Raw genomic sequence first — 24375 nt, forward strand, 5'->3', positions numbered from 1 at the left:
CCTCCCTCTACCTTCACAATCCCACCCCTCATAAGCTACAAACTCCCACTCATCTCAAACTACTTGACCCCCAATACTCAGACTCCACCCTATAAAGCTACTTCATTCAAATATGCATTCCCACTTCTCCATACTCTTCTACACTACTCTAACAGTCTTTCTATGTCTAGCCTACAAAGTCTCTGACCTCCAATATGTCAACATAAATTACAAATACCCTCAAGCACAAACAATAACCTACAACCTCCTCCCAAGCTATATTCCTACATCTGCCCTCAACTGTACAATACCTCCAACTCTCTGTATTTCAGACAAATAAAAGCCTCATACCCCACACTTAGATACCACCAAGCAATCACCAAACTAAAACACCTACTACTATACTCCATTAGGCATATCAAACTACTAGCTGACATCCACCCTAACCCAGGCCCCATCAACAATACCCCTCCAACTACACTTCCCACCCAAAACCCTTCTGTTCATACCCATATTCCAACGCCCTCTAAAGCTGGCATATTAATAACCAATTTCAACCTCAAAAGCCTTGTAAATAAAATTGTGAATTTCAAGCTATCCTTGAAACCTATTCTCCTGATATAGCTGTCATGACAGTGACCTGGTTAAAACCCCACATTAAGGACTCTGAAATTACCTTCGGCACTATAACACTATAAGACGTGACAGACCAAACAGAGGTGGTGTAGTAGCTATCATGTTCAAAGACCCACTAAAACTAGAATAACAAAACTGCACTCCCCCTGACATCCCCAAGTCTGAAATTCCAATCACTCGCCTTCTAATAAATCCTCATAAAACCATAATTTTCACTGCTGTATATCTGTCCCCTAGAAACTACCTACCCAACATAGAACTTCTCCTCTCATGGTCTGCCCACTCTTTCAACCAAGAAACCATCATCTTAGGAGACTTTAATCTCACCTGGCTCACCTGCCCCTCAGACTGCCCTACAGACTTCATTAATCTATACAATTTTTTCCAACTTATACAACATCCCACTCACACAGACAAGCACACCAAAAAAGAGTCACTACTGGACTGGATATTAACTAAAACCAAACCTAAATGACCTTGCCAGCTACCTTCCTATCAATATTAGTGACCATACCCACACATTTCTACTCAGAAAAAGAATCTGCACACAAACTTACAATCCTTTCAGAATCACCCACAGTAAGAAACATTTCTCACCAGAGTTATGCAACCTATTACTTCAGTGCTGTGATTAGTCCCCATTCAAAAACCTAAACCTAGACCTTGCAGTCAAATTCTTTAACTCAAAATTCCTTAAAATTCTAAATAGCCTAACCTCCCACCAGACAAATATGCTCCAAAGCCAAGCAACTACTATGGCTTTCCCATGAGGCAAAACAACTCATTAAACAAAGAGATATAGCCAAAATCACTATATCTGTCCACCAAAGACAAATCCAACCTCACCACTTATCAGCAATTAAGAAACCAGACTAAGAAAACAATTAACAGAGATAAAAAGCACTATTTCCAAACCACTCAACAAAAGTTCCTTTATAACCCACAAAAATTCTGGCAAACAGTAAACCTCCTCAACCCTGGTAAACCCACCCCCTCCCCTCCTTCCACAACCAATACCACCACACCCTTAACCACACAATTCAACTCATATTTCATTAACTCTATCTCCTCCTTGCTTGCCACCAAAAAACAACTGCCCCTTTCCCTCCCCTCACATTGCCTCAGTGCCACCAACTCCCTATCATTTAAACCAATTCAAACTTCCTACATTAAAAAGCTACTAAGCAATTTAAAGCATTGCTGCCCAGCAGCTGACTAACTTCTGAACAAATTCTTAAAAATTGCTGCCCCATCCATTGCATATCCTATCTCAATATTAATCAATCATTCTATCTCTGAACAATATGTGCCCCTTCTATGGAAAATTGCTCACACCATCCCCCTCCACAAGGGTGGCCCCTCCAGGGAAATCACAAACTGCTGCCCCATAGCCATCCTCCCATCTTTAGCAAAAATCCTACACAAATGCATTCAGCTTCAACTACTAAACCACCTCACCAACAACAACCTTCTATCAGATTCCCAGCACAGTTTTAGACCGAAGTATAGTACTAGCACAGCCTTATTATCCTTCACCAATACCATTCACCACCTAATGAACAATGGACAACTAGTATCAGCAATATTCCTAGACATGTCAAAAGCCTTTGACACCATCTCCCGCCAACTATTTCTAAACATACTTGCTACATACAACCTCAGTCCAGCTGCCCTGTCTTGGTTTCTCAGTTCTCTCTCTAATCGTCAGCAGGGTACCAAATGGGAAAACAAACTCTCCGCTCTACTACCAGTGACCACTGGGGTACCTCAAGGATCTAAACTTGGCCTCCAGTTATTTATCATATTTACTAATAAACTTAACACAGCTACCCAACTGGCAACTACAATACAATACGCTGATGATATTTTCCTTATCTGCTGCACCCCCCCTCCCCACAAGAACTAAAAGAAAAACATGCAAAAAGCTTTTTTAGAAATAGAATCTTTTTTAACAAACCACCAACTCATTCTAAATCCAAATAAGACAAAATGAATAATCTTCTCTAACAAAACTACCAAGTCCAACTGCACAACCCTCTATATTCACTCGTCAAATGGGACCAAAATTGACCCTTCAAACCAGGCCAAACTCCTAGGTATCACAATAGAAGGCCATCTCAAATTTGATATCCACATCTCTCAAACCATCAAAAAGGTAAACTCCAAACTAGGTGCCCTCTACAGGGCCAAAACATGCCAAACCCCTCAAGCCAGGCTTGCCACTGCTAGGTCACAATTACTATCTACTCTTCTCTACTGCTCACATATCTTTAATAACCTATGCAAGACAGACCTGCACAACCTCAAATCATGTTATAATAAAATTGCAAGGTTTGCTTCTGACCACCCCCATAAAACACACATTGCTCTGCTCTTCTTCAATTCAACTAGCTAGAACTCCATAACCTATTAACCTTAAACCAAATAACCCTAGCACACAAAATCACACACAATCTTCAGAGCTGCCCAGCAATCTCAACCTTACTCCAACTACAAGTGAACAATAGGCCCCTTATATCTTCCAATAAGCCATTACTCAGAATAACAGTCACATAACTACCATGGCAACTCCCTCTACTCAAACAAAGTAGCTAAATCCTGGAATCCTCTTCCCCAAAGCTTACAGTGCACCCATTGCTTCTCATCATTTAAAAATAGTTTAAAGGAACATCTAAAAAGGATGTGGCTCTGCCCTTGTTTCTCCACCAGAATAACCACTTTACTTTATACTCCTTTATACTCCTATTATACTGTTTTCCTCTAATATAGCTCCTAGTGTCTGCTTTTCTCCCTATTTATTTTCTTCTATATTTTTTTCATAAACACTTTTCTTGCTTAAGAAAGTTGCATGCCTCACAGTCTAGGCCTGATCACTGCTTATCATCAGCTAAAAAAATCATCTTCCTTTTCAAAGGAATACTCTTTTTAAAGCTGTTTTCCACAAAGAAAATTACCAATGAATCATTTTTGTTCATTAAAAAGAAATTCAATATTCATTGTAAAAATGCGTTTTTAGTTAATGTAGTAATTTTGATTTTTTTCTTTGATTGTACTCTGTTCTGTATTGTTTATCTGTGGAGCTTTTCTCACCGGGTCTCCATTAAAATGGGAACCAGCCCAGTTGGACACTACCCGGTAAAGAAATATAAATAAATAAATCAAATAAATATGGTAGTCAAAAATCAGTTTGCTATCAACTGGGTTCCCAAGTCCCTCACGACTAATTGCATGCTTAGTGCCTAATTATCAATGTGATAATTTGTGGGGAGTCATTCTCCTCAAAAGGGCTGATGATGCATTTTTTGGCATTCAGTTTGAGGCCATGTTTCTGGCACCAGTTATTTGTTTGAGTGAGACCCTCTTGGAGGATGTCCACATCACTAGGGGAATTGATGACCATATTCAGCTTGCAGTCATCTGCAAACTTAGTCAGCCATAGCCCACTAGATTTGCCCTGCACCTCTGAGAAATATATCCCAAACAGCAGAGGCCCCAAGACCGATCCCTGGGGTACACCACTTGTTATGGGTCTACTACTTGAGGTGGCTTCCCCTATTGTGACTAGGTGGGTTCTATCAGTAATCTATCCATCTGGTAACATATGGATTGATACCTAGTTGAGAGAGTTTATCTATTATACCTGTGTGGGGAACAGTATCAAAGGCCTTCGCCAGGTCAAGGTAAGCGGTGTGCACCACCTTCTCCTCGTCTATGGCCTTGGTGACTGTCTCAAAGAAGTCACCCAAATTTAACAGGCATAACCTCCCTTTGACAAAACCAAACTGTGTCGGATCAAGTGTCTGGAGGTTGCTGACGTCCCTGTTAATGAGGTCCATGATAATCCGCTCCATGGCCTTGCAGATCAAGCTAGTTAGGCTGATGGGTCTATAATTTCCTGGATTGGTGGACGCTCCACCTTTGTGCAAAGGGATGACAGTAGCTGCCCTCCACTCAGCTGGGATGAAGCTGGTACCCAGGCTTTGGATGAACAGGGTGCCTAATGGTGCTGCAAGTTCCTGCCTAAGTTCATGTAGGATGCAGCCTGGGATGTTATCGGGTCCCATGGAGGCTGTATTTTTTTTGTCTTTGAGAGGGCAGTGACGACTTGCTGCCTAGAGATAATGGGAGGGGGGCAGGCACTGGGGATGTCCTGTTTTACTGATGGGGGGACACAGGAGTGAAGTTTTCACTGAACTTGTCTGCTGGCAGGTTGGCTATATCTACAGGGTTTGTGTACGTGGTGTCCTTGACCACCAGTTCTGAGCAGATCTTGGTGCTTCCTTTGAGTTTGCGGACATATGTGAAGAAAGCCTTAGGATTGTCTTTAGTAGATGTGGCCAGTTTGGACTCGAAGTTTGCTTTGGAGGATTTCACTAGTGCTCTTATTTGCTTGTTCAGGCTAAGGAGAGATTGCTTCTAATTAGACACCTTCTCCTTCTTGGTCCTGGACAGCAATTTTTTCCTTTTATTATAGAGTTTATTCATTGTAGATTTACACCAGACAGGTTTACTCTTCCTTGAGGAGAAGGATTTCATCCTGTCTTGTATTCCTGATTCCATGTAGCTATATAAATGCTCATATAGTACTTTGGTGTAAGTTTGGACATATGTGCCAGTTTCTGTGGAGGGGGAGAGGGCTGTGAAGCTGTTTATACCTTCCCTCAGGAGGCTGTAATCAGCTTAGAAGTTTTTTTGTTTGACCCTAGCTGGGGGGGGGGGTCGGGGGAGATGGTGACTTCGAAATTGACTGCTTTGTGTTCGGATCTTACAAGGGATGATGACACTGTAGGGATGCTCCAGCGGTTACTTCATGTTAGATAACACCAAGTCCAAGGTATTTTCACCTATTGTGGGGGTGTCAACCAACTGGTCCAAGGCATTTGCATTGAAGAAATCAAGGAATCTCTGCGCATTTGTGTTTTGGCATGAGTACTTCTTCCAGTCTATGGTTGGACAGTTAAAGTTGTCCAGGATCAGGGTAAAGGGTTGAATCTTAATAGATTCAAAGAGGCCCAGATGGGTGGAGTGTGCATCTCAAGTCAGAGTTGGAGGTCTGTGGCTAGCTATGATTTGAATAGGGGTCTTGTCAATTGTTAACTATACCTGGAGCATTTCCTGTGCAAAATACTGTTTGACCAGCCTAGAGGTGTGTACGTCTTTTATGTACAGTGGATATAAAAAGTGCACAGACCCCTGTTAAAATGCCAGATTTTTGTGATATAAACAAAATGAGACCACAATAAATCATTTCAAAACTTTTCTTACCTTTAATGTGACCTATAACCTGTACAATTCAATTAAAAAACAAACAAATCTGTTAGGGAAAAAAATATAAAAAAATAAAAAATGTACGATAAGCTGGTTGCATAAGTCTGCACACACCCTTAAACTAACACTTTACTGAAGCACCTTTTGATTTAATTACAGCATTCAGTCTTCTTGGGTAGGAGTCTATCAGCATGGCACGTCTTGACTTGGCAATATTTCTTCCTTGCAAAAGTGCTCCAAATCTGTCAGATTGCGAGGGTATCTCTTGTGCACAGCCCTCTTCAGGTCACCCCACAGATTTTCTATTGGATTTAGGTCTAGGCTCTGGCTGGGCCATTCCAAAACTTTAATTTTCTTCTGGTGAAGCCATTCTTTTGTTGATTTGGATGTATGCTTGGGGTCACTGTCATGTTGGAAGGTGAAATTCCTCTTCATCTTTCTAACAGACACCTGAAGGTTTTGGGCCAAAAGTGACTGGTATTTGGAACTGTTCATAATTCCCTCCACCTTGACTAAAGTCCCAGCTGAAGAAAAACAACTCCAAAGCATGATATTGCCACCACCATGCTTCACCATGGGGATAATGTTCTGATGCGATGTGTTGTTTTTGTGCCAAACGTACCTTTTGGAATTGTGGCCAAAAAGTTCAACCTTGGTCTCATCAGACCATAACACATATTTTCCCACATGCATTTGGGAGACATGATGCATTGTTTTGCAAATTTTAGCCAGGCCTGGGTGTTTTTCTGTGTAAGAAAAGGCTTCCGTCTTGCAACCCTACCTCATAGTCCAGACATATGGAGAATACGGGAGACTGTTGTCACATGTAATACACAAACAGTACTTTCCAGAAATTCCTGCAGCAGGTCTCTTGGCAGCTTCCCTGACCAGTTTTCGTCTTGTCTTTTTATCAGTTTTGTAGGGAAGTCCAGTTCTTTGCGACGTCACTGTTGTCCCATATTTACTCCACTTTTTGATGATTGTCTTCACTGTGTTCAATGGTATATCCAATGCTGTGGAAATTTTTTGTACCCTTGTACTGACTGATACCTTTCAACCATGAGATCCCTTTGATGATTTGTAAGCTCTCTGCGAACCATGGCTTTTGCTGTAGCAGGCAACTTAGTAAATGTCAGGAAAATCCTACTAGGACAGCTGAAGTTTATTTGTGGTTTATCAGAGTCTCTTTAACTAAAGGCAGGTGTGTACCCAAGAAGACTGAATGCTGTAATTAAATCAAAAGGTGCTTCAACAAAGTATTAGTTTATGCAACCAGCTTATTGTACGTTTTTTATTTTGTATATTTTTCCCCTAATAGATCTGTTTGTTTTTCAATTGAATTCTACAGGTTATAGGTCACATTAAAGGTGGGAAAAGTTTTGAAATATTTATTGTGGTCTCATTTTTTTATATCACAAAAGCCTGGCATTTTAACAGGATGGTGTACACTTTTTATATCAACTGTATATTGCAACTCCACCTCCTTTTGTTTTGCTGCCCAAGACTTGGGGTCTGAATGAATAATAGGGTGAGTTACCTGGTATGGGGTACTCTCCGCAGCTTTCAACTAGGTTTCTGTGACTGCACAAATGACAGCTTCTTCCAGGGTTAAGAATGCTTGCAATGAGTGCAGTTTCATGTTTAGACTCCTAGCGTTTAGCATTATAACCTTTAATTTACATTTTGATGAAAATTTCATGTTGGTAGTTTTGACCTCATGGCATTGCCTAAAAAAGGCACTATGGGGAAGGCAAGAGCCAGAAGCCCAAGAGAGACAGATGCAGGCGATCTTTGGCAAAGCACTGTGGCTTGTCAATCATGTCATCCCAGGCTGTCAGGAACTGGATCCCATTTGAATGGACACCATAAACTAAGCCAGCTGTTAAAGTCAATCATTTTCTGTTTGTACTGACGCATCATTCTGGGTGACAGTAGAATGCTGCTTAAGGCTAGGGACATACCTGCCTGGGACACATACTCAGCAAGCTCAATCATGTCTCTCTTCATATAGTCCAGGGAGGTACGTCTCAAGTCATTCATTCCGACATGGACTATGACAGTCATAACAGTACCTGTTGAGAGACTTGAGTGCATTGGTGATATGGCAGATTCTGGCACCCGACAGACAACTAACTGTGACTTTCTCCTTATCCAGCCTGGTGAGAGGCACATCTGTGTGTCTCACAATGCAGTCTCCTATGACTAATATGTTGGGTTTATGTTTAGTGACTGTGAGAGACAGGTGTGTGGACTATGCGTGGTGTAGTGGGCAGTGGAGTTTGTGTGCGTTTATGCCTCGGAGGTCTCTTTTGTTTGGATATGCTTTTGTTGAGGATCTCCTCATATGTGGTAGTGTGTTGTATAGGTGTGGGTGGTGTTTGAGGGTGGTGTTCATGTTGCCAACCTTCTCAGTGCCAGATATACTGGTTTGTGGGGGAGCAAGCGATGACACTAGGTGCTTGATGTATTTGCATCTCTCACAAACTGTGTTCCTAGGTGGTAGTAGTAGAGGGTTGTCCGTGTACATGAGGCAATTGCTACACTGTCTCAGGATGCCCATATCGACCAGACTGGCAGAAGAAAATGTAGGAAATTGTCCATCCATATTTGTCAGAAACTGAAAGAGCTAAGAGGGTAAAGGGTGGAAGGTCTACGAGTAGTACTACTGATGATAACACAAGGGAAAACTTGTAGCTGGAAAACCTCAAAAAAGGGTTAAAAACCATGCAGCTGAACAAAGATTAATCACTTATAAAAAGAACAGAATTTACAGTATGAAAAAATACAGTTAAACAGCAACGACATGCAGTAAAATGGAGTTAAACAGTAAGGAATTGCAGTACATAGCAATGAAATATAGTTAATCAGTAGATTGCTTTGAAACAGTAGCTCACAAATCACAGCAGTAATAGACAGCACAAATAAAGCAGTGATTCAGTAGAATACTGTCATCAATTTAGTGAGGCTACGAACAAGCAGTTATAAATACGGCAAACTAAATTGCAGGTGAACTCCTAAGCACAAATAGCAAAGTGAGGTAGAAAGAGGTACAGTTTTTTTAGTAGAAAGTGGAGAGACAGAAGATAATGAGATAATTCAAGGTTCAGAAGCTAAAGGGGTAGGCCTTTACCAAGTTCTCACTACAAACAGTAGTATGAGCTGATGTAATGCGACTGGGGGGAGTGTCCAGTATCAACTTCATAAAAGAGGCGGGTAGCTCAAAGCCACCAAGACTTAAGTGATGGAATGTCGCTGTCACCATCACTGTTAGGTTTGTGTCTGATTTTGCTGGTGGTGGCATTACCTCATTAATGGGCGGCCACAGTGGTGCAGTGGTTAGCGTTGTCGCCTCACAGCAAGAGGTTCTCTGGTTCGATCCTTGGCTGGGGTGTCTTCTGTGCAGAGTCTGCATGTCCTCCCTGTGGTTGCGTGGGTTTCTTCCGGGTGCTCCGGTTTCCTCCCACATCCCAAAGACATGCTGTAGGTGGACTGGACACTCTAAATTGGCCCTAGGTGTGAGTGTGTGCATGTGTGTGCCTTCTGTGGAAGGTTGGGCGCTGGGCTGGCAACTCGACACCATAAAAACTCCACTGCCAATTATGAGCGGACAGGTGATCCACTGTGGCGACCCCTAACCGGGAAAAAGCCGAAAGAAGAGGAAGAAGAAGGCATTAGCTCATTAACAAAAATAAATAAAATTTAAAGTGTCTTGTGTTTATTTGTTACTGTTTTCTTGTATCTATTTATTACTATTCACACTTGCTCTTAATGTTCACTATATCAACAGTATGTACACCTCCTGATTCCATAACAACCATAGTAGTAGTAGTAGTAATAATAACAATGGTAACAATAATAATAATAACCATTTGTTAACCAGGTAAGCCCACTGGAGCCATACTCCTTTTTCTGGGACGACCTGGGAGTAATGTCTGGTTAAGTGACTTTCTCACAGTTGCACTGTAGGTAAATGAGGTCTGAGGAACTCAAACCCTGTTCTACAGTAACTATAGCTCACAGCTTGAATCCTTTATGCCAATTGCATTATCACGGAAGATCACAGCAGTCTGAGGATGGAACTCAGCATCGACATGCAGACAGACTGAAATAAAAGCACAGAATTTGTACAATGGTGAATTTTCACACGAATTACTTTACAATATAAAAACAACATCTTCTATAGACTGTTCTGTTAACAACCCTTGCATATTTTTGGAAATGAGAAGAAGCTATTAAATTAGGCAATCCATAGTAAAGTTGACAAATATTGATCAGTTTTAAAATATTAAAATAAGGTTACCTCGACTTCTACATCTTAACTTCTTCTGATCTACTTCTGGCTGATTCTAAACAGAAGAGAAAACATTGTGTTAAAGTATGTTAAGACATGTATTCATGCATACAGAGGAACAGACTGGTGTACAAAATCTACCCTACTCCAGTATAAATTATATTTTATTCAGCTGCTCTTACTTAACTGTCTTCTACCTTATTACCTTAGTTTGCTGTTCTGTGTGCTCTTAAGTGTACAAATGCTCTTATTCTGCACTTATTACTGCTTGTTAGTAGCCTGATTAATATTCTAAGCATCTTAGTTTTGGTTGTAGCACTTGTACTTCAGGCCATTTATTTTACATTTATGTTTTTGTAGACAATCCCTTATCAAACCCTGTTCTCCTTAAGTCCGCCAAGTATTCAGAGCACTATGTCTGGATAATTCTCATCAGTTTCTCCTGCCAGCCGGTCGACACGGGCATACTGAGACAGTATAGCAACTGCCTTATGTTCACAGACAGTCCCCTTCTCCTAGCACATAATTTTTCTACTTGCAAGAGATGGAGCTACATCAGTAAGCTGGAATCCATGCTCTTTCACACCACTCCTGACAAAGAGGAGATTGCCAGTATAAGCACCACACCACCCACATCATAGAGCCACACACCCACCTATGCAGGGGTCCTCAATAAAAACTCACCTAAACAACAGAGACCCCCAAAACACATTCACACAAACATTCCACACACACCACCAATCAAATCCCACAGTAGTCAACGCACCAGTGTCTCACAAACACAGCCCGTTAGGCAAAACAATAAACCGATGCAGCCCATAAGGCATAACAATAAACCAAACATACTAGTCACTGGTGACTCAACAGTGAGACGCATGGATGTCCTCCTCACCAGGCTCAACAAGGAGAAGGTCACAGTCAGTTGTTTGTCAGGAGCTAGAATCAGCCACATCACACATGCACTCAAGTCTCTCCATAACAGGTACAAGTATGACTCTGTCATTGTCCATGTTGGTGTGACTGACTTGAGACATACCTCTCTGGACTATATGAAGAGAGACATGATTGAGCTCTCAGAGTATGTGCTCCAGGCAGATATGACCCCAGCCCTAAGCAGCATCCTACCTTCACCAAGAATGATACCACAATACCACCAACAAAAAATGTTTGACTTCAACAATTGGCTTAGTTTCTGGTCTTTCTAAGGGGATGTAGTATCTGTCTGGCTGGAATGACATGGCTGACAGGCCACAATGCTTTGCCACAGATGGCCTCAACCTGTCACCCTTAGGGTTCCATATCTTGGCCAAAGTTCTTGCCTCCCCCATTGTGCCTTTTTAAGGCTGTGTCCCAAAGACAAATCTTCCAACATAAAAGATCTGTCAAAAAGCAAATTGAATATCATGCTGCTAAATGGTAGGAGTCTTAATCTGAAAATGCACTCCCTGGAGGCTCTCCTCACACTGGAAGACGCCAATGTCTGTGCAGTTACGGAAACTTGGTTCAAGGCTGCAGAGAGCACCCCTACTTTACCAGGCTATACCTCATTCCAGACCTTCAGACCCCAAAATGAGGTTGGAAAGACTAAGGGGGGTGGAGTCTCTATCTTCATTAAGAGCAGGCACACCTCCAGACTGGTTTATCAACATGATGCACTGGAATTACTCCAGGTACAACTGACAGGTGGACAAGACACCCATCTAAGTTATAGCCAGCTACAGACTCCCCTCCATGTGTCAGGACACCCACACCTCCTACCTGGACCTACTTGACTCCATCAAGGTACCCCCTAACACCCTGATCCTTGGTGACTTCACCTACCCAACCATAGACTGGTTGGACTATTCCTGCACTAATGCACTCACCCAACGATTCCTTGACTTCATCAGTTCTAATGCACTAGATCAGCTGGTCTTATCCCCCACAAGGGGAGATAACATACTGGACTCAGTTCTCACCAACACGGGAAACCACTGCACCACTCCCATAGTATGTTCTTCCCTGGTGAGATCAGATCATCGGTCTGTCTCATTCGAAGTTTCTATGCCACCCAACCCCTCCCCAGCCATAACCAAGCTAAAAAACTTCTCAAAAGCTGACTACAACCTCCTAAGGGAGGGTACCAGCATCTTCACCCCCCCCCCCCCAGATAATGCAGACAACTATGCTGAACAGTACTTCAGTGCAGTATACAAGCACTTGTACAATAGCATGAACTTAGCCATACCCAAAAGAACTAAAATCTGCTCCTCAAGAGAACGCAAACCTGTCTGGTGGGTATCCTCTATCAACAGGCTTTACAACAAAAGGAAGAAACTGTTGTCCAAGGATAAAAGTGAACAAATTCCAAATCGGAAAAACTCCCTCCTCTGCCTCAACAAACAAATTAGATTACTAGTGAAAACCTCCAAAGCCAATTATGAGTTGAAACTAGCCTCCAAAACAAAGGAAAACCACAAGTCCTTCTTCAGTTACGTTTGGAACCTCCATGGCAAAGCCAAAGTTTGTTCTGAACTAGTACCTAATGATACCACTTACACTGATCCTGCTGACTTAGCCAACCGCTGGCTGATAGGTTCAGCGCAAACTTCACCCCCTTATCACCCCCCCCCCAAAGACCCAGTCAACATCTCCGATACTTGCCCCATACCTCACATCTCTGTAGACCAAGTGTTAAAGGCCCTATCCAAGGCAAAGAACACAGTTTCCATGGGACCTGATAGTATCCCAGGCTGTATTCTTCACCATCTCCAGCAAGAACTAGCTTCGCCATTGAGCACCCTATTCAACCACAGCCTAACTACAGGCTTCATTCCAGCACAATGGAGAACTGCCATTGTCATCCCTTTGCACAAAGGTGGTGCCACTACTGACCCAGGAAACTATCGCCCCACCAGCTTAACAAGTCTGATCTGTAAAGTCATGGAGCATATTATTATGGATCTCATAAACAAGGACATGGGCTATCTCCAAGCACTCAACTCCACCCAATTTGGATTTGTTAGGGGCAGATCTTGCATAGTGAACCTAGTTGACTTCTTTGAGACAGTCATCAAGGCCCTGGATGAGGAGAAAGTCAGTACATACAGCTTACCTTGACCTGGCCAAGGCCTTTGACAAAATCCCCCACTCGGGCATCATCGAAAAGCTAACACAACTTGGTGTTAATCCTTATCTAGTCAGATGGGTGGCCAACTGGCTCACAAATAAGGACCCACAAGGTCAAAACAGGTGCTGCCACCTCCGACAGCAGACCCGTCACTAGTGGTGTTCCCCAGGGATCTGTTCTGGGACCCCTACTATCTGGCATATACTTCTTAGAGGTCCAGGCAAGGACAAAGGGTCTGTGGCTGACCAAGTTTGCGGATGACTGTAAGTTGGGTGCTGTCATTGACTCCCCAATTGATGTTATCATACTGCAAGTGGGTCTCACAGCTACAAATAACTGGTGCCAAAGTCATGGCCTTAAGTTAAACACAAAAAAAAAGTATTATCATACCATTCGGCAAAAACACAGCCCCTACTGATTACCACATCAATGGAAACCCTCATAAGCACACAACCTGTGGTGAGAGACCTGGGTATTCAGGTTGACAACAATCTCACATTCGACCATCATGTGGTGGCTGTGGTCAGAAAAGCCTTTTACTTGGTTCATCTTATAAGTAAAGGGATTGCATCCATAAAAAGGAGGTTATTACCTCTCTTTACTCCTCCCTTATTAGACCTATGATTGAGTATAATGCCCCATTTGGTATGTACCTCTCCAAACACCTGCACCAACTGGAAAGGCCACAGAAATACCTCACAAAGAGAATCCATGGCCTCCAACACCTATCCTATGTGGGCAGGCTTAAATCACTATCACTCTACTCAGTATCATACAGATTGCTTAGAGGTGATCTGTGTCTCGCCTACAAAGCAATATCAGACCCTGCCCTACTAGAGATGCTCAGCATCCGTAAGTCTAACTCCTCACGCATTACCCGCTCGATAGGCCTAAGTCTAATATGTGACATCAACAAAACCTGATGGAGAGATAGGTTTGTCTCCCAGAGGCTGCCCCATCTCTGGAATAGACTTCCCATACATGTCAAACAGGGTACCGCACTGGCCCTCTTTCAAATGCAATCTTGAGGGGTGGATGGGAAACCATAAGTTTGTCCCACGGGTTCCACCTTTGTCCCTCATTGACAGGGGCAACAGGTGCTGACCGAGGTTTCATTTTTGGGATAAACTCTTGGCTAGGCTTGTAAGGGCCCCAGGGCCATTAGCCTAGTAACCTCCTATGATGCTATAACTTCTCACCCTCTTCACTTTACCCACTTCCACCCATCCAAAGCTCAGGACCTCATCCACCTTCTGCAGTTGTTTTCAGTGAGTCATCCCCTCTTCTGTAAATAAGTTTGTAACTCAGACCTGAATCCTATCCCTTCCAGTTATCAGCTATATGCTCTCCTTCCTCAGTCCTTTCTTAAGTCCACACACCATTTGACTTCAAACAATACAGCAATTCCATTTCATGGCCCCACTCCCTCCCTTTCTGTGAAGTTCACAAACCGACGTCTTTCTGCCCCTGTTCATACCCCATCCCTCTTCAGCCGTTTAATATGCTCTTCTCTAAATGTCCCCAGAAAGAACTGTGTAAGTAAACTTGCCGTTTAATATGCTCTTCTCTAAATGTCCCCAGAAAGAACTGTGTAAGTAAACTTGCCATAACAACAGATTCTCTGTTTTTTCCAGAACCTAAAAATGAGAGAAAAAGATATGTAATATACTAGATGTCCACAGACAGTATTATCTTGACAGAACTAAAATCTTCAGAAACACTGATCAGTTATCCATTTCATAAGAAGGAAAGAAAAAAGGACAATCTGTATCAAAGCAGACTATTTCCAAATGGATGTTCAATGTTATTTCTTTTTGTTACACTTCCCATAACAAGTCAATTCCAGGCAGAATTATAGCACACTGTACTCCACATATGGTTTAATCAGTAATATTTTGGAAAGGGGTGAACTCAAAGTATTTTACAGGCAGAAATTTGGTCATCTATACATACTTTCATAAAGCACTAAAAACTAGAGTGCTTTTCCAGGTCTAAAATTAGCTTTGCTACGACCATTCTCCAAGGCCACTTGAACCCCCATCCTTTCTCCTTCGAAACCCTGTAAGCTATGGTAATCTGCCCATACAGCTTAGGTTACTGCAGCAGTGATCAAACTTAGCATAACAGTAGATGTTTGAATGATCACTGCTGTAATAGTACACACCTTCCCCTCCACCCCCCTTATTTTTTGCATATTTTTTGTTGCACAATATGGCCAATGAATTTTTATTTACTGAACTTTGTCTTTTTTCAGAATTCTAGCCCTACTATTTCAACTAGAATGAAAGCTTTGAAGGCTGCCAATGGTCTGGGTATGCAGAAGGTGCACTTAAGCTTTGGAAGCTGGACAGCTGTTATCTACTGTGCAGGTTATAACACATATAGCTTAGGTTACACTGCAGCAATGATGAAATTTTGAACATCTGGGTAATCCAGTTACAGTCTCAGTTATTCTTTGCTTCATACCTCTAATATCATAAAAAGACAGAGAAGAATGTGACCAACATATTGAATGGGACCAACATACTGTGAGCAAACCAGGATTCTGATTAGTTTACTATGCCTTAATACACCACAGCTGGTCTGGAACAGTGGTTAGCATGCAATATATGTAATGTGGGCAGCCATGCTTAGTAAATGTTCCCATATCAACAACATCCTGAAAACATGCTGCATTCCATCTCCACATATGTAACACACTTTGTCTATTTTTGTCTGTTCATAGGTAGGTAACTAGGCTATTGGCCCTAGGGCCTATATAAGCCTAACCAAAAAGATACCCTGTCTTTTGCCACCCAAGAAAATTATTTTCCTGTGCCCCTGTCGAGCAGAGCCACAGAGGTGATCCCTGGGGTGAATTTCCTACTTCCCAAAATCATCAAGATTTTTCTTGAAGAGTGCTAATGAGGAGCTTTGTTTGATATACATAGGTAGTTTGTTCCAGAGTATGGAAAGTCTCTGGGACAGGAATCTATCCCTCCAGCATGTTCTGTTTATTGTGGTGACAAGGTTTAGGTCTCTACAGCGTGTAGCTCGGAGGGATTGGGATTTCTTTAAGTGGAGCATGTTTAACAGTTCTGGGTTTGACATAGCTTTGTATGTTAGGCAGAGATCGCCTCTGAGTAGGGGACATGCGATGGAGTAAAGCTAGAGTTTTTTGAGACGGTCTGCATAGGGCATCTGTTTGAGGCCGGTAATCCTCTTTGTGAGGTATTTTTGCGGCCTTTCCAGTTGTTGTAGATGTCTTGTGAGGTACATAACAAAAGGGGCGTTGTACTCTATAATGGGTCTAATGAGTGACAAGTAGAGGGGAACAATGACCTCTTTTTTCCTGGATGAGAAACCTTTTGTGATGAGGTGTGCCATGTAGAAGGATTTCCTGACTACTGTGGTGATGTAATTATCAAAGGAGAGACTACCGTCCACCTGTGTCCCAAGGTCTCATCACACTTTCGGTGTTAAGCAGACTACCACCTATGTGGTAGCACATGGGTACTGAGTTTTTACCAAAGGGGATGACAATGCACTTTTTGGCATTGAGCTTGAGGCCATGGCTTTGACACCAGGCATCTGTCTCAGTGAGGCCCTTTTGTAGGATGTCCACATCATTAGGAGTTTCAATTATGACTCCTAGTTTGCAGTCATCTGCAAACTTCATTAGCCAAAGACCTTCTGTGTTAGCCTGTACTTCAGAAAAGTAGATACCAAACAGGAGAGGATGCAGGACTGAACCCTGTGGTACTCCACTTGTCAATGGTCTGAAGTCAGATTTGAAGTCTGCTACTTTCACAGTGTGGGTTCTGTCAGTGAGCCAGTTGGCAAACCATCTTGTGACATTGGAATTTATACCTAATTTAGTGAGTTTATCTATAATTCCAGAGTGGGGGATGGTGTCAAAAGCCTTGGCGAGATCTAGATAGGGTGTGTGAACCACCTTACCCTCATCTACGGCTTTAGTAACTGCTTCAAAGAAGTCTATCAGGTTTAGGAGACATGATCTGCCTTTTACAAACCCGAACTCGGTGGGGTCCAGAGTTTGGAGATTACCAATGTTTTTGTTTAGAAGTTCCATGATGATACATTCCATGGCCATGCAGACCAGGCTCGTTAGGCTAATGGGGCAGTAGTTCCCGGGGTCCGTGGTGGCTCCACCTTTGTGGAGTGGGATAACCGTTGCTGTGCGCCATTCAGTGGGCACAAAGCCTGAGGTGAGGCTATGATTGAACATAGTGCTTAGGTGAGGTGCCAGTTCATTCTGTAGTTCAAGTAGAATGCAGCCTGGGATGCTGTCAGGTCCCATGGATGCTGTGTTCTTGGCTTTGCAGAGTGTGGTTTTTACCTGTGCAGCCGTGATTACACGAACATTGCATTCTTCCGGTATACAGATGGGTCCTTTAGGGGGTGAGAGGGGGGTAAAGTTAGCACTGAACCTATCTGCCAGGATGTTGGCAATATCAGTTGGTTCTGTATACTTAGTGCCATTGTGCTGTAACTCAGAGCAGATCTGAGTGTTGCCATTGAGTTTCTTGACATAGCTATAGAATGCTTTGTGGTTGTCTTTAGAATCAGTGGCAATTTTGTTTTCGTAACTAGCTTTGGAGGATTTTATGAGGGATCTCAGCTTCTTACTGAGGCTGACCAGGGAGTTCCTCCAATCACGGGATTTTACTCTTTCTTGCAACAGTTTCTTTCTTCTGTTGTAGAGTTTGTTTATGGCAAGGGACCACCAGATTGGCTTCCTTTTTGTGGAGGATAACATCTTGGTTCTGTTAGAGATAGCATGATCCATGCACTCGTCTAAGTGCTTATAAAGTGCATTTGTGTAGGATTCAGCAGTCGTACCTCTATTGTCCATCTGCATGGGTGTCGTTAAGTTTGCCACTTCTGTCTTAAGAAGCGTGAAGTTGGCTTTGGAGAAATCTTTTACGGTGGTTTCCCTAATGGGGGGGGTGGGGGCGGGATGTGGATTTCTAGGGTGATTAGCTTGTGGCTGGATCTGACCAACGAGGAATTGACCTCTGGTGTGGAACACCTGTCACCCATGTTGGTAATGACCAGGTCTAGGATATTGCTGCCCCTGGTGGTGGGTGTGGATAAGTTGATCCAAGGCATTGGAATTTATGAATTCCAGAAAACGTTGAGCAAAAGAGTTGGTACGTGAGTAGTTTTCCCAGTTAATGGTGAAGTAGTTGAAATCACCCATTATTAGGGTGTTGGGTTGTACCCTAATATTTTCCAGTGCATCAAGAAATGAGGAGTGGGAATATTGGGGCATGGTGGGGGATCTGTAGCAAGTTACAATTTGGATTGTGATCTCGCCCAGAGTTAGTTGCACTTGGATCATCTCGGATGGATTATGCTGAGCAACTAGCCTGGAGGTGTGGATATCCTTAATGAATATGGGCACGCCTCCGCCTTTAGTGTTTCGGTTCAGGTTAGGTGGCCGAAAGGTGTAGTATGAATTATAGCCTGGTAATACAGGGGTGCTTTCTGGAGCCTTGAACCAGGTCTCTCTCACTGCACAGATGTCGATGTTCTCCATTTTAAGGAGTGCCTCGAGTGAATGCATTTTGAGGTTTAGACTTCTAGCACTGAGTAGCATTACCCTCAGATTTTGCATGCTTGTACCTGTAACGCTGCTGAATTTGTCATTTGAATCTTGCCTAAAAAAGGTTGTGGTTGGCCCCCCGGCTTCCTGCTGTGAATGCCCCAAAAGCAAGGGATTCTCATCTAATTCAGTTCTAAAGTGTCATAAGTGAGAGCTCTTGTCTCCACCACCAGCCTAGTAAATGTAGTCTTACTAGTGGCCTACTCACAGAAAGATTGACATAATGTCGCCTTTTGGTCCACGAACATAACTCTATAACCCAGTACCCAACTAATCTCTGCCATAAGCCAATCACACTGCACTACATCACTGAATTTAGAAGAGATGGTCAAGGACAGATTTCTTTCTTCCTCATACTTATCTGTGCCACATCCCTATATGTACTTTTCCTCAGACCCTACTATTAAGTACATATGCATTAATTTCATCATCATCATTATCCCCCTTTTTCCCATTTTCTAAATGGGTTGGGGTGTGTCACCTGTTGCCATCCCTTGCAATTCAGTGCCACTCTCCTACCTTCTTTAACAAGCATGCCTGACTGTCACAGATCTTCTATCACACAATCCATCCACCTCTTTGCTAGACGTCCTTGTTTCTTCTTACCCACTTCCTCTCTATCCCAAATCTTCGTCATCAGATTGCCTTCTGCTTTTCTGTACATATGCCCAAACCACAGTAATCTGTTCTCTTTGACCTTCTCTGCAATTGGAGCTACTTTGGCTTCTGCTCAGATGCCCTCATTTCTTTGTCCTACGATCTGCAACCAACCATCCCTCTTAGGCACTTTGTCTTCATTAACTCTAGCTTCCTCAACTGCTCTGCCTTTACTTTTTTTTTGTCATACACTACCCCCTGAGCCTCTGTACCAGTTGGCTGCAGCCTTTTTATTCTAGCTCTGACCTTCTTATTCATACTACCTTTTTCCTCAACCCCCATGATATTTGCAGCTGTCAACTTGTTACACTATCTTCCCTTCTATCTCAGTTTTCCACCAACCTTTTGTTGACATTCTTGCTCAAAGTCTGCCTGTCATGCCACATTGTCTGCATACAGCAACTTTTTTGATCTGTTTGCTCCAACCTCTTTGCTAATCACCAGTGTGAAAAGCACTAAGCTCAGAGCTGAACAATGATACACACCCATCCCCACTGTCCGAACACTGTTTGTACTTCAGTCATTGGGTCCTTGTACATAGTCTGCACTAATTCTACCAGTGTTTCTGGGACTTAAAACCACTCAGGACTGCTCAAATTAGCTTTCTTGTGACCTTGTCATATGCTTTCCCCAAGTCTAGGAATGCCCAGTTGGACCCTTTCCTCACTTGTTGCTTCTTCTCAACTCTCTCACTGCAAACATTGGGTCAGTTGTGCTGCAACCTGATCTGAATTAAACTGCTCATCTCCCATTTTACTTTCTACGACTGCATTTTTGCTTATCCCTCACCATCTCCAGAATGTTCATGCTGTGTGACAGGAGTCTGACACCTCTGCAATGCCCACAGTTGTGGAGTTTATCTTTTTTCTTCTATACTGGCATTAGTGTGTTTATTTTCTAGTCATGTGGGATATGCTTTTTTCTCCATATTGCTATGAGTACCATCAGGAGCCATTTCTCCTGTATCTCACCAAACATCTTTTATTTAAACAAGCAACATCTTTATTAAATTATCACTTACGATATAGGCAATCATACATTTATATAAATGAAAACAAACCATACTGACATTATTTTCAGCGGCAAACTAATTAGACATCACTAGTTGTTGTCATTCAAATATTACAAAGCTCGTTCAATTCCTGCTTTCCCTTAAACCTCATTCCTCTTCCAGAACATTATTCTGCATGCACTGTTCCCACAATTCCCATCTTTTTCTATGTAGTTTATTCCTACCCTTTTCTAAAGATCCCACTTCCAGTTGTTTTCTCTCTGTTACTATAGTCACTGCTTCTAGTACAGTTGGTTTTGACTTTAATTTCCATTGATAGTAGTTACTTTTTAGCAAGCCAATAGAATTAAACTCAGCAAGGCCTTAATATGTCTAGGCAATTCTGATTCTGTATCACAGCTCAAAAAAAAAAAATAATAATTTCCTTAGTTACACCAATTTGCTCACCCAGTACTTCTGACAGAGTAGTCTGCAGAGAATTTTAAAATCTGCCAACGCATTACACTCCCAAAAAACATGTTCTCAATTACTTCTTTCTTTCCCATCACACCTCCAACATTTGCAATCTACCTGAGTAAAAATTCTTTGGCTTCCTATGGAAACACTTTCAAGCAAATATCCTAAATCATCTAGACTTTGTTGCATATTTGTAAGCCATACATATATCCCCCAATGTTTCTTTGTGAATTGCTTATTCAGCCTCTCCTACCAATCCTTTCTAACCTTTTCTGATTAATTCCTATAGTTATCATGCAGTATTTTATATGTCCTACTAATTATCCCTTCTTAACAGCAGTTTCTGTTCTAGACTCTGATAAAAACTCTACCAGTGCTGGTCTTTTGCTTAGGATACCCTATTTTCTTTATCTTTGCCTTTGCTCTAATATCGATCCTGGACAGGGAATGCAATCTCTAGCCTGCAGTTCAAATGAATTCTTGGCCTCTTCCCATTCTATTACCTTTCTCTCTCTAATTATTATTTCCCAATACCCTGGGTTCTTTTGCCAGTTTTCTCTAGTAAATTCCAGCTCCCTCTTACTTATTCTCTGCACCCCTAATTGCACTCATCCCTATTGGCAGAATCAGCTTTTTCCATTCCTGTGTTGGCTTAGTTCTTAGAATACTTTCTACTACTTTATGAGCATAATATTTTGCATGGTTATCATTATTCTCCTTAAGGATCTGCATCCAAAATCACAGTCTCTCATTGTTTCTTGAACTCCCTTTCCACTTTGAATTATAGCTTTCTGCTTGTGCTATGTGTAGGAGCTTTACTTGTGTAGCTCTGAAATACCCATTCAAATCTGGTAATCCCAAACCACCTTGTTTTATTGGAAGGATCAACTTATCATATTTGACTCTTGCCCTCTTTCCCTTCCAGATAAAATCCTTCAACTTTCTATTAATTCCTATTCACAACTCCTCCTGTTTGCTAAAACAAGTATGCCTGACCTGTATATAAAACTAAAAGGACCAAAAACATTTTCACTGTTTGCATCTTGCTATCCATATCCATAAAGCAGAATTTCCAATTCCTCAGTTTTTGTATTATCTTTTGTTTAGTCTTTTCCGACATATCCTTAGCTGCCATAACAGAATCCTTTTTAATCCATAGTCCTAAGTACTTCATTTTTTTCATGTCGCCATAAATATGGATATTGCTGAACCAATTTGTGTGTGGGTACATAGTTTACAGCTACTGCCTTTGTTTTATTTTATCTTCATTAATTTTGTTTCTTAAAAAGACTTGTAACTGTCTCAGAATGTTCCAGAACACTGAAATGTCCTTTTTAAAACAAGAAACAGCTTTATTAAGATATCACGTATAAAACAGGCCATGTTACATTTATATAACTGAACAAACCATAATTTAATTGCAAACATTATACATTTTAAACTGTGCCAACCCAACTGCAAACATTATACATCACTTTTAACATGTCCAGTCATTATTAGTCAACCATTACGAAATGTCCTTTTCTGGTTTTATCAGGTATAAAATAATACCATCTGCAAATAAGGCCAACTTTTCATGACTACCATACTAATTATATCCTTGAATTTCCAAGTCCCTTATTTTCTTTGCCAGTGGTTTTAAATATAATGCAAACAACAAAGGGGAAAGAGGGCACTCCTGCCTGGTTCTTCTGCTCAAGTAAAACTTATCAGAGAGGACCCCCCCCCCCCACACTCACAGACACACACACTTCCATTTTCACCTCCGATCCCCCTAATATCCTCCTAATCAACCTTACAATTTTATCAGGGAATGCAAAGGTTTCCAGTGCCCTCCTCATAAAATCCTAGCTTACTCTTTTGAATGCTCTCTCTCTGTATCAAGACCCAACAGCAATAGTGGTATTTCTTATATTTTGTTTCCTTGTGGATCATCATTGTTCTAATAATGTGGTCAAATGTTTGCTTCTCCTCCAGAAAAACCACACTGATCCATATCTATCAAATTTGGCATCACCTTTACCTTCTCTTAGCCATTACAGACAAACACTTTATAATCATGGTTTAGAATCTAAATGGGCCTGTATGAAGCTGGATTTAATGGGTCTTAACCATCTTTAGGTATTACAACTACCGCCGCTTTCCTCCAGGATGCTAGAGTTTCTCCTCCTTTTAAAATACTGTTAAACAAAACCTTCCAAATATTTATCACTTTCTTTCCTCTTAGCTTCCAAACTACTACAGGAATATGATCTATTCCCAGGGACTTTCCTGTTGATTAGTTATACATCACCATTTTTATCTCATCTCTTCCTATCTTAACTGAGAGTAACTGAACCTTGTCTACCTCTAACCGTGGCATATTTAATTCTTCCATAAACATTTCCATTTGTACTTTTTCTTGATTTCCACAGTTAGCTGCATTGTACAGATTTTTATAAATTTTTTGAAATACTTCTAATACCTGTATCTTACTAGATAAAGCACAATCTGATTATTTTCCTTGTTATAGGCTCCCTAAGCTTGGCAACAAACCTTCCTAATTACTGTTGTCTGAGCCATTGTATCTTAGCCAACATCCTGATCATATCTGCAGTGACCTCATCTGAGCCTACTGCTTTCCCTGACTTCATTTTTCTTAGTGCTGTTCTTATTTCTTCTACGGCGGGCTCCTCCTCTTCTTTCATTGTAGGCTGTGTCTTGGATAGAATAGCTTGTGAGGGGTTTTCTTCATTCAGAAGCTGTTGGAAGTGCTCCTTCCATCTGCCTTTGATGTCCTGTGGACTGGGAAGCAGGTTGTTGCTGGCAACCCTTATGAAGGGTGCTTGACTATCTTCATCATTCTGTTCTTTACCTTGCAAACTAATAAGAGTTTTTTTGTGCCACCTACCAAGTCAGTTTCCAGAAGCTGGCAGAGTGCCACTGATGCCTTGTTCTTTGCTACTGCAACTTCTCTCTTAGCCTCTTTGTTAGCCAACCAGTATTCCTTCCTATCCTGGTCCCATCTTTTCTATCTCCCACATTTTTCTGCACTCTTTTTCTTTTGATGACTTCCTGGACTTCTGCATTCAACCAGCAGCTTCCCTTAGGTACCTTATTTCCATACTTGTTTTGCATACATAGTCCTCACACATGCTTTGAGGCAGTGCCATTCTTCTACAACTCCATCCATTTCCTCTTCTTCCTGGGATGCTTGAGCCCTGAGTAATTCCTTGAACTTCAGTGCATTCTCACCAGTCAGTTTCCAGACTTTCATCCTGTTCTCTGTTGACAGAGCTTTCTTTGGCCATGCTTGCACATTATTGCGGCAACTAGTGGTTTATGCTGTTGGCAGACTGCTTCTCTAGGGATGACTTTGC

The 24375-nt window shown here is 41.9% G+C and overlaps 1 protein-coding gene across 2 annotated transcripts in view; it reads right to left on the reverse strand.

Moving 5' to 3' along the window:
• Positions 1-24375, reverse strand: part of USP30 (ubiquitin specific peptidase 30) — an 811144-nt gene that overhangs the window by 561788 nt on the left and 224981 nt on the right. For both annotated transcript variants that reach the window (XM_044068521.1, XM_044068522.1), the window contains exon 6: positions 10184-10229. In XM_044068521.1, the coding sequence (XP_043924456.1) occupies positions 10184-10229 (46 nt within the window). The remainder of the gene's footprint in view (positions 1-10183; positions 10230-24375) is intronic.

Source organism: Protopterus annectens, chromosome 4.part0, assembly GCF_019279795.1.
Source record: "Protopterus annectens isolate FY-2018-M chromosome 4.part0, PAN1.0, whole genome shotgun sequence".
In the NCBI taxonomy this organism is placed as follows: Eukaryota; Metazoa; Chordata; order Ceratodontiformes; family Protopteridae; genus Protopterus; species Protopterus annectens.